Raw genomic sequence first — 11,925 nt, forward strand, 5'->3', positions numbered from 1 at the left:
CGCTCAGAATAACACTTTGCGGTTGTGTAGTAACCTTACCGAGCTCTGAAACTCTTAAGGTAACATGGCCTCCCAACTTGCACAAAAAGGGTTTTATTTCTTGCCAATCAGACGTCGCTTTAGCTCCTCTGCTGTGACAGAAAAAAAAAGACAAATTGCATCATCGTGGTAATGAAAAAAAACAAAACAGAAAAACAATAGGACAGAGTGGGGATGAAGCCCAGCTGTGTGCCAAGATGATGACACAATGATTGAAGTTTTGGATGCTGCACTGCCCGCCACACAAGTGGAGGTGTTAAAAATGGATCCAGAGTAAGTAAATTATGTGTTTACGTGTTTTCCAACAGGAAGCAGCCGATTCGATGCCAAGGACATGCTGGTCTCTGGAAGCGAATGTATGTCACAGCTAACAGTTTCTGTGCGGACATGTGTTTGTGTCTCTTATCCTTGACCACAGACATGTGCAGAGACCAGAGCTGTTTCCATGTCGCCTTTGTCTCCACATCAATTATCTATTGAGCCAAGTGTGGAACCGAAGCTGCCCTGGCAAGCGGTGCTACAGTCCTGGTCATTTAGCTTGTTTGCAATGCCCTTACCTCATTTCTTGGTCAACTCCAGTTGCATGGAAAATGGGGCAGTCAGCATGTTAAACAGGGCCAGGCGGCAACGGCACCTATTGCTGCTCCAGGAGGCTCCGCGGTGAAGTGCTGAAGAGCTTGGACGGCGTGGGTGAACGGAATCTGTCTCAATGATCTCACAAATGAATAAGAAACAAACCTGCAAACAAAACTCTTCCAAATCTGCAAACATTCCCGCTGTTTCATCTCTACCAAAACACCACTGAAAAATGATGTGTCGATGGAAACATGTTTTGTGTACTCAGTCCAGCATGAGCAATGAATTTGGCCATTCAGGATCCTATAATCATAATAAAAAACTTGATTTCTGGTGGTTTTTTTTAGTTTTAACACAAGTAGAAGGAAATGGATTGGTCCATGTCCACCTCTGGGTTGAGGCAAAGAGGTGTGCTGCTGCCCTCCAGTGGTGGATATTTATACTGACTTTCAAAAGTCCCATGGAAAATCATGAAGTTTAGTTGATACAAGAAAGGAGCATTTCAGGTTGAAAGAATGCCATGATACTGACTTGCTATATTTGACTTTGCACTTACAATTTGCACATTTTGTCACATTACAACCCCAAACCTCATTGTATTTTATTGGAATTTTATCTGACAAACCAACACAGACACATAGTTGTGACAAAGAAGAAAGATTATATATTATAAGTCTTCTGCTGAATGTCTGACCCAGCTTAGCCAATCAAATATGAACTTGAGTAATTCTTTTTTTGCAAAATAGCTCAAGTTCAATCAGACTAGATGGAGAATAACAAGTATTAAATCTTGCTATTCAGTCTCAAATGTAAGACCAGTCGTGAACATACTTTGACCTTAATTTCACTCCACTGGACTTTGCTATAGAGATTTTTGTCCTAATTCAGAAAGAGATAAGTTGCTGCATACTGTTTGCTTTATCATCTCAAAAAACGACAACAGAATCTCTTCTCTGACTTCAAACATCAGCTGCAAAGAGACGTAGACAAAACTAAATTCGGGGTAGCATCAGATCTGTGCTCCGTTCGTCCCCCGAGGGCCCTCACATCACCTTGAACTCAGCAGAAGGCTGTGTGAAGCGTTGCCAAGTCTAAGAACATGAACTCTGGTCTGAGTGTGACTGCGAGACTGGGCTTGGGGAGGTGGTCTGGAAAGGGCAGAGGATGGAAGGGAGATGAAGGAGACGTTGGCGAATCCATCATAGACAAGACAAATGATGCATAGACAGATGGCACTTAACACGGTGGCCAGGTCCTGTTAGTTTCCGGTTACAGCAGCTCGAGCTCGGCTGCTCACGGTTACAGTCACGCTGACAGCCCTGACCCCTGCATGATCTTTGCCCAAAAAGGACTTCTATATTTCGCATTCTCCAAGATAAAGCCTACTAATTCAAGAAAGCAAAACCTCAATTTGGCTCAGCAGCCACACAGGGGGACTCTAACTAAAATAGCAGCATCAAGATCAAGATATTGATTCTTTGATATTACCTTATGTGTAATTCCATATATATATATATATATATATATATTTCTTGAAAATAAATGATCATGCCAATGGCACAGAAATTAGCCATATCCACAATTATTTATAAAGCACTTTAAAAACAACACAGTTGGCCAAAGTGCTGTACACGGATAACAAATGTAAAAACCAACATGCCACACTGATTTAAAACCAACTGAGGAAAGGTAAGTGTTAGGAGGAGACTTTGAGTAAAAACAGAGAGAATGTTGCTGATTTCCGAGGAGAATTATGACATTTTGAACTACAATCCGTCCCACTTCATTGAAAGTACTGCGGCCTGTTGGGAAAGACCTGTCAGGCTATCGGGATACAGATATAACATTTTGAGAATGAAGTGTCTCATAAGATTTCACTGTCTCCTCACTTTAGACCCTCTTTTCCTAAATGTGATTTGATGTATTAAAAGTTATAATCCCATGCTATCTCAAGTGTAACCATTTGGTCTTTGTTGCTTATTTCAAATGGATTTTGAGCAATACCGTCTTTCTGATTTTTGTGCTAAACATTCAGCTGTAATAAGTGTATGATCAGTTTATGTCTGTAAGCAAAGTTATATGGATTGCTGCAGTAGTTTATAATTGATGTGATCTCACACTGACTTCAAAACAAGACTTTCTGTCGCTGGACAACACGAGAGTCCGCTTCTCATCAGCCGCATGAACAATAAAGGTGAAAAGAAAATATGTCCTAAACTCTTTAAACTCTAAGGTTCAGTATAATTTACATATGATGAAGTATTTGGTTTTTCATGTTTTTCTTTTTCTTCTATTTTGGTCTAATTTTTGCTTAATATTTTACATCAAGAAAATGTGCTGTTGCTGTTTTTTATTGGGATTTTATTGCATGTTTTCTTTTCTTTAATTCTCTGTTCTCCCAATAAAGAGAAGACTCTGTTCAGCTAAATGAGTCCATGAACATTAAAGGCATTTTTCATCCCAATGGTGTAAAAGTTCTTCATGTGTCTGGATGATGCATAGACGATTACTGCAGAGATATTGGTCACTTATTGATCCTCTTGATAGAAATGAAGAAAAATCAGATATCTTACTTATGCGGATCCAACTGCAGATCTAAGACTTTTGCCCATCTTCATTTTAATTAAATTGTAATTAACTGATTTAGCCAATGATGAGTTCACTCCCCCCAGGAAAATGTAAAATATAGCAAACATGATTTAAATTCGTCCGGTAGGGGGCCCCCAAGAGCGAGAGCAACTTCTTTCTCACTTCAAAGCTTCAAATTTGTGATTAGATTCACAAAGAAGACCGCTTTGGTTGGCTCCTAAATATTCTGGGGGGAAAAAAAAGTTAAAGAAATAAGAATATTTTTTTTATATTTTTATTTATTTATTTATTCATTTATTTATTTATTTATTTATTTACTCGCTTTTTAAAAGAACTAATAATCTGACAGTACTTTGACTCACACAGGGGGGAAAAAATCAAATAAATTAGCTCATAATGTTCACATTGAGATGCACCTTGAATAAGGGAAGTCAAAATGCCACAGCCTGCACATTGTGCATCTTTTCTCATTTTTCCAAAAAACTTTTGCCTTTTCGCTCAACTTTCCATTAGGGTGCTTAGACACAGTCCTTTTGGGAACAATTTCAGCAATGACTCTTCATCGTAGACGGTGTCAATGTCTGTCTAAAAACCAACTGTCAAATAGTTTGATTTTATAATCCAAGCCATTTCTTTATTAAAATCCTTTTTAATTGTCTCTGAACTTTATAAATGAATGTTGGTAGGTTTTTAATACCTGCAGGCTATAGTGATCTATGCTTTTAATATATATATTATTAATTGATTACTGAAGTAAATTTGTTGGTGTTTGTCCCACTTATTATACACCCTGTATTTACACATAAATCTGGTCCATCAGACATTTTGTACATATAGATTTTTGTGGCACAATAAAAGCATGTTGTAATAGGTTCATTAACTCGAATAGAACCATTTCATTTAGGAGAGTAACATGATAGTAATGTGTGCGTGTGTATGTGTAAAGGGGGAGAGGGGGGGCTACACCCTCAGTCCAACACGCATCCCTTAAAAATACCCACTCATTCGTGGAGCGGAAGTTTTTAAGCGACCTTATCTGCAGCTTTATCTGAGCTGGAGATGTGCCGCAGAAAGACAGGTCAAAGGGGACCGCTGGGCTGCTGCAGGAAGGAGCATTAGGGATGTGAAACACATGCCAGGCCTTGTCATGTTCAATTTACAGTTGACAGAATAAATTAGTGTCCAGTGGAGTCCGTGTGTGAATACAGTTTTTTGTTGTTTCGCCTACTTTGAGTACATTTCTGCAACAAACTGCAGGAAAAAGACCACCGCCCCTCACAAAAAAATGAAAAAAAAATATGCGGGAACTGCACTTTGACTCCGTGGAAATCAATCATGATGGGAACATTTCACAACGTCTTGTTTTACTCTCTTTTCGCGATTATTATAGCAGGAGCGGGGCCAGTGTTGACTCTCGCACCGGCCGGGAAAGAGTTTAGGGCCATTCATCAGCTGGCGAGGCGCACAAATAGTCTTAAAAACTATAAACACCACAGCCGGCGTGGAGACAGGGGGACCCATTTACCCCGTGGCTGCGCTAAACGCTGAAGATAAAACAAACGATAATACTGTCTGTCTCCTGGGAGCGTCTCCACAGGCTTTAATGCTTGCTTTAATGCCAGAGGAAGGAAAACCGCACGGAGGCTGTGCGTCCTTACGCACACAGAAATTGGCTATTAGGTCACTGCAGAGATTTTGATGGTTTGTAAGTATATATTTTTCATTTATGAGGAGCATATTTTTGTTTCTGATTGTTTTTTGTTTTGTTTTGTTTGTTTGTTTGTTTTGTTTAGTTTTTTTTTTTTCGGACACAATGGCATAATTTTAAATTCGACAAAAAAAAAAAAAAAGATTGGACGTGACTAAATATTACGCCAGCCAAGAAAGTGTCAATCGTGACACTTTCTTAGGATTACCTGGCCGGCAGCGTGGGTGGGAGTATGTATGTGTGTGTGTGGGGGGGGGGGGGGTGTTTGTGTGTGGATTTGTTGTCATCTGTTATCACATCCCGATAAGACAGACAGCGGCTCCAGAATCTCTTGGAGGCAGACAGCAGAGTGTGTCGCTCCAGGTTTCAGGTTCCGTGTTCAGGGACCCCAGATTTTTGTCTGATCTTTTGGCCCCCTCCCAAACGCTTGTCTGACCCGTTTCTCTTAGACTAAACGACAAAAACGACACCTCGAAACACACTGCACCCACAAGAAACATTAACCTTTCCTAATTAGACCACGTTATCAAAACCTGTGATCATTTATTTCGCTTAATCAGGTCTGACGCACGGTGATTGGATAAATCGTTCCTCTTGGGAATTGAAAGATTGCTAGCTTCAATAAAATGTTTTTAGTAAAACTTTGCACAACAGGCGAGTTTGCGTCAGTCAGCTGTGGTTATATTGATTAGTGCATAATGTTTGTTCCAAAAGAAGGAACAAACAATTCAGTTTAGGATTTGCCGGGGTTGCAGAGATGGGTTGGGTTATATAAGCAGCACGCCAAGGTTTGGGCATCTTACAGCACACTCCATCAACTGGCAACTGTTGAAATCTCACACACTTCACAAATATGGCCTTTGGAGACAAGGCAAGAAAAATGTCATTGCTGAAAGAAAATTTCGTTCTATAGTTGAGCCCAAAATGTCGCAAAACGAGCTCAGCCCTGTAGTGAAACATGGTGGTGGCAGCATCATGCTGTAGAGATACTTTTCTTATTGAGGAACAGGAAGCCAAATGGAAGATAGACGCAGGTAAATCAGACAAAATTCACGTTCAAGCACGAATAGCAGTAAACCAACAGCCCACTGTAAAATATTTTTTTAAAAAAGCAGCGAAAAAACTCGTCTCTAATTTATGTTTTATTAATTTCTGGCAACTACAGAATTTTACCGTAAAATACTGGCAAACACAGCCGCCGGTATTTTACCGTAAATTAGAGACGTGTTTTTTTTTTTTGTTTGTTTGTTTGTTGTTGTTTTTTTGTTGTTGTTGTTTTTTTTTTTTTTTACAGTGGTTTTAATCAACGCATATTCAGGTGTTTGAATGAACCAGTTCAAGTCGAGATCGACATCTAATTAAGCACCTTTGGGAAGTTTTAAAGATGGCGGATGTTCTTCATCCAGGTTGGACGATTCTTCAAATGGAACATTTTGGCATCTGTGCAAAGCAATTGAGGTTTTGTTTTGTTTTTCTGCTCTGTCACATAAGTTTTTAGTTTAACTTTTTTTTTTTTTTTTTTTTTACATAAAAAAGCGTTAAAAAATAATAATAATAATTTAAAAATATGACGTAGTGAACATGCCGTGTGGCATCACCTCACGTCATAGAACAAATGCATTAGGTTAATCTCCCCTTCCTCCCTGCTCCTCCTCCCTGCGTCACAGCCAGGAGAGAGACACAGCGAGGCCCAGAAAGAAAGAAAAAACTCTGGAGACAAAGCTGACATCCAAAATGCACACTTCACTCAAGTTCGGTCTGGTTGACGAAACTAACACTTAAAACCAGTAAATATTCCCAGGCAGGAGACTCTTTGTTGACATATTTTTTTTGTTGTTGCTTCCACGTGACAGATTCATAGCTTTTTTCCCTCCTTTCTCGTGCGTCTTTTTTTGGCAATGTTTCCCAGCCCCAGCACGTCCACACCCTTCTCTGTCAAGGATATATTAAACTTGGAGCAGAATCCCGACGTGATGGTATCTTCTCTTGACATTTCCCCGCGCATGGACTGCTCTGCCACCTCATCCTGCATGCTGGCCCGCTTGAAGCAGGAGCCTCTCCGGGACATGTCCACCGCCGCCGCCTCCTCCTCCTCCCTAACTCACCAGGACATCCAAGACTCCAACAAGGCCGGCAGAGGCAACTTTGCGCCTACATTTTACGGCAAATCATACACGGGGATGGAAATGGAGAGGGGTGCGAAATCAGATGCGTTTGAGGAGAAACGAAGAAAAGGTGAGCATAAAATCGCGGGCCTGCGCGCAAAATTTAGGGCACTTTACTTTGGAGAAGTCTCAGTGGAATGAGCATCAAGAAGGAACTGAATAGCTTTATACAAACAAGCAACAAGACTTCTAATAAACAAGTGGCTGGAATCGGCGCCTGATCTGTAAATGCGCGTGTTCCTCACCCGTCAAATGCGCCATTACGCTATAAAAAAAATGAACTTTATTAGGAATTATTCACAACATGAACTTTTAATCAACTACATCTGCTGGCAAATATGAAGTTAAAGGAAATAATGGATGACGTCCAACTAAATTAAATATATCCTTCCTGTCAGTGAGACTCTTACTGAAGATGTTGGGTCAGTCAGTCGTGATTTGTTGCTTGTGGACGGTAACGGTAAGGATGCGGACACATTCCGGGTTGAATTGTGAAAGAAGACATCAGTTTTGTAAAAGCAAAGAACTTTCATAGGACTTGTAGATGAGAGCAAATCCGTTTTAGAGCCAGATTTTTTTTTCTAACTTTCAACTTATTTAGCAAGAAGTAATTTATTTGAGATTTGTATTTAACTAATCAGTTTTATTAATTTGAATCTGAGCAATTTGTTAAGTGAATTTATTTAAGTGTTTAAAATGAATTTGTTTAAGTGTCTTTTAGCTGTAAAGCTTTCGTGATTCTGTTCACTAAAATTAACCTGCATCATGTTTGCAAATTGATGATATTGATTAAATTATAACTAAGTTTTATTGGTGTAGCACCATTTGATCATGTTGATTCTACACCAATGGCTTATCTAAGTGCAATAAAGTTTATGGAAACTTGCATTTATTTTTGCTCTTGTCTTGTCTGGGCTTCTAGAAGATTTCCGCGCCCCTGCCGGGCCTCAGCAGGACGCAAAGACCGAGGAGCTGGAGCGGCCCAAGCCTCGGAGACGCAGGAAGCCGCGGGTCCTCTTCTCCCAGGCGCAGGTGTACGAGCTGGAGCGCCGCTTCAAGCAGCAGAGGTATCTGTCCGCCCCGGAGCGAGACCACCTGGCCGGGGTGCTCAAACTCACCCCGACCCAAGTGAAGATCTGGTTCCAGAACAGGAGGTACAAGTGCAAGCGACAGAGGCAGGATCAGAGCCTGGAGATGGTGTCCCTGCCGCCGCCCAGGAGGGTGTCGGTCCCGGTGCTGGTGCGGGACGGGAAGCCCTGCCTCGCCGGGGAAGCGGCCGCCTACAACCCTTCCTACAGCGTGGGACCCATCAATCACTTCGCCTACAACAACTACCCGGCCTTCAGCAACTACGCCGGGCCCGGATGCAACACAAACTACGCGTGCAGTTATCCTGCAGGCGCCATGCAGACTGTGCAGGGCTCGTCCGGCAACGGGAATTACGTGAACTTCGGGGTGGGAGACTTGAATAATGTCCAGAACACGTTTTCTCCCAGTAACAGAGTGTCCTCGCTGCACGGCATCAGGACGTGGTGACAAAATCATCCAATAGCCAAGTTAGTTTGAGTGGATTCTGAGACTGCATGCGGATTTCTAAAGGTGTCCACACAGCAAGGAATATGTATGTAGCTCTAGCTATACCTTTTGGGTTGTTCTTGTTTTTAGCACCAAGTTGTTTTTTTCCCCCCTAAGTAACTAAAACGACAGTTTATGGCGCACTGTGTAATTTCTGCGTAAATGATAGTAGTAATAATAAAAAAGGTTGAAACAGAAGGTCACATATTCTACTTTTATTTTGAATTTCAAATTTGTCAGAACAGTATTATTATTATTATTATTATTATTATTATTATTATTATTATTATTGTAAACATATTCAAACAGTTTGTTAAATTTAGAGAAAGAAAGCCTATGGGTTGCTTCATATATTTGTTGTACAAAATTCAAAATTCTCCCTGTAGGAAAGAATTTTGAAGGACCTTGGGTTTTAAACAATGAAATGGTTGAAATTAAATCATTTTAATTTCACATAAATGTAATGTTAACAATCATTCAATTCGAGCAGCCTTGGCTTTTAACAGACATAGAGTTTAATCAAGGAAATTGGTGCAAACATCTACTGTATGTTTAGGATATTTTGAATGAATATTCCTGAGATATTCAACAATTCCAACTTTGTTCCTCAACAAATTTAAGGAAATTGTGTTTTTAGATCATTTTACTCCAGTTGATTAGCATAGTTATGGGTTTGTATTAACTTGCATACTAAACACAAAAGATATTGTTTCTCCATTTGTATTTTATTAATTAAAAAGTAAAGTATAACCCCTATAGCTTTACAACAGGATCATGAGCTCAGTTATGTTCCATAGTAGAGTCATAAATCACACAGAACCTCAGTTTTTTTTTCGTGATCTGAAATCGAGGGACGTACAGATTTTCCCTGACAACAGCTATGAAGTCTTGTCCACTGAGTAAGGGTTAAGAAGTTCTGCTTACCAACAGGTTGTAGCGTTAGCACTGTAGCTAAACAAATCAATTACAAGTTTAAATTCCTGCTCCAACACAGACATTTTTTAACCACAAGTCTCACAGCAATTTTTCACCTTCACTGAGTCTGTATGTTCATTTGACAACACAACTCTTGAAAACATGTCGGCCTTCTAGAATAATGGCTAAACAAAACTAGATTTTCAGACAAAATCTAATCAAAGAAAAGTAGTTAATGTTCAGAGAATTTAAAGTTAATCCAATGTTACGTTTACAAATTATATTTTTGGTTAAAACTTTGAACTTTTAATGGTTCCTAAGAAACACCCTTCAAGACTAACTTTTACAGTGTAGCTATACATTGTTTTGGATATGTGGCTTGTATTGTGGATAATAAGTCAAAGTCAGGAACTGTCATGACTGTGGATGTGAAACTTGCCTCGATTGAGCAGGAACTGAAGTTTGAATCCAGCTTTACGTAGGCAGACCTGCTTAGCTAATGTTGTAGTCAAACTTGCCAGCAAAAGGAGCTACGTATGAGGCAGCCACTGCAAAGGAACGGGATATAAAGGTTTACAGGCCACTTGTTTGGAACACGCATCTAAAAAATACATTACAGTTTCAGTCTCATTTTCAAGCAGAGTTCTCCAATTATTTTTTTGTGTGTTTTTTTTTTAGCACAGGAAGACAACACAGTTGAGCAAAATTATTTTACAATCAGATAAAATTTATTTGACTCAACTAAGGGTCTTTTGGGGGCTACGCAGTGGCGCAGTTGGTAGCACTGCGCCACTGCGTAGCAAGAAGGTCCTGGGTTGGATTCCCGGCCCGGGGTCTTTCTGCACGGAGTTTGCATGTTCTCCCTGTGCATGCGTGGGTTCTCTCCGGGTACTCCGGTTTCCTCCGACAGTCCAAAAACATGACTGTCAGGTTAATTGGTCTCTCTAAATTCTCCCTAGGTGTGTGTGGGTGTGTGTGTCTTGTGTGTCCTGTCTGTCTCTGTGTTGCTCTGCAACAGACTGGCAACCTGTCCAGGGTGTACCCTGCCTCTTGCCCGGAATATTAGCTGGAGATAGACACCATCACCCCTCCTGACCCCACTAGGGAAATGGATGTTAGAAAATGGATGGATGGATTTGAGGGTCTTTTGTCTTCACAGCTTCCATACTTTTGGGTCAGAAAATATTAAACACTTGAAGAAAATGTATGCAATTTCTTTATGAAAAGACTCCAACAATTTGCTTTCCCAATGTTCCTTGGATTTGAAATAAAATTGGTGACTTAGCGGTGACTAAGAAGGAACTAATTAATGACATCCTGACAGAATGAACTATAAACCCTCATAATGGAGATTAGTGGCTGTTAAAAACCCTGGCATGGTTCCTGTCAGGTTAAAATGTTCAAGTGGCTGTTAGAAAGCTTCAGTCATTTTTACTTAAACAAGGTGAAAAGGTTGTTAAAAGTTTATTCCTTTTTACAGCCGGCTGTCAGCCAACTTCGCTCTGTACACAAACGCTTCAGAGGCCGCTGGGGGCAGAGCCGGCTGCCGGTCGTGACCTTGACCCGTAATAAACCTTTGAAGACAACTTGAAATGTAAAAATGCTCACACCGAAAAGATTTTTAAAAAAAACCCAAAATCTATTGTTGGCCTTTCAGGTGTACTTGGAAATCTTAAAGTGCTTCTTACACACACTGAGAATTAGGTTTAAATAAAGCTTAATTTAAAATAATTAATTTTAGCTGGACTGTGTGATTTATGGACTTTAGCACAAGTGTTTCTGGCTATTAATGTGTCTGCATACAGTCAAAGCTTGACAAAAGCGTTCCTTCAAAATTCCAACTTAACCAATAAATACACGAGATCGCTACAGCAGTTACACTCAAAAGTGAAACTGTGCTCCCAAGCAGTAGGCTACACACAGTTTTTATTCAATCATGTTTTAAAAAGGAAACAATGAACCGACAGTAGAAAAATTTGTCAAAAAGCAAAGTTAATCCAATTTTTTGACTGATAAAATAAATCTTTACAACTAAGCAACATTTATTGTAACTGTTTGCAAACATCTATCTGAATAAGTCTTAAATGGGATGGTTACTTATCGACATTCTGTATGTCTAAGGCAAGTTAAAAGCTTTTCAAGTGTGTTAAAAACACAATTACTCAACTAAATTTGTTGGATTTTAAATAATCATGAAGGTAATGTTGCTCCTCTGGTTTATAATCTATGCTAAAAAGAAACAAACAAAAAGATGACTTGTGATTAAGGTATAAAATGTTAAATCATATTATTGTTTTCCCTGACAACCGGCTGTGCAGTTTTCAGGGTTAGGAGGATTATTTTGTAGAATAGTTTGAC

General features: G+C 39.8%; 1 protein-coding gene across 1 annotated transcript; it reads left to right on the plus strand.

The window, feature by feature from the left end:
• The first annotated feature begins 6,742 nt into the window (after positions 1 to 6,742).
• On the plus strand, positions 6,743 to 8,841 carry nkx2.5 (NK2 homeobox 5). The gene is made up of 2 exons (XM_032555490.1): positions 6,743 to 7,147; positions 8,000 to 8,841. The coding sequence occupies exons 1-2, from the start codon at positions 6,811 to 6,813 to the stop codon at positions 8,611 to 8,613; spliced, it is 951 nt and encodes a 316-aa protein (XP_032411381.1). The 5' UTR covers positions 6,743 to 6,810; the 3' UTR covers positions 8,614 to 8,841.
• Positions 8,842 to 11,925: the final 3,084 nt, after the last annotated feature.

This window comes from Xiphophorus hellerii, chromosome 23 (assembly GCF_003331165.1).
Source record: "Xiphophorus hellerii strain 12219 chromosome 23, Xiphophorus_hellerii-4.1, whole genome shotgun sequence".
NCBI classification, from domain to species: Eukaryota; Metazoa; Chordata; class Actinopteri; order Cyprinodontiformes; family Poeciliidae; genus Xiphophorus; species Xiphophorus hellerii.

Coding starts and splice junctions, on each gene's coding strand:
- nkx2.5 (XM_032555490.1), top strand. CDS start 6,811: ATGTTTCCCAGCCCCAGCACGTCCACACCCTTCTCTGTCAAGGATATA. Junction 7,148..7,999: donor TGAGGAGAAACGAAGAAAAG/GTGAGCATAAAA, acceptor CTGGGCTTCTAG/AAGATTTCCGCGCCCCTGCC.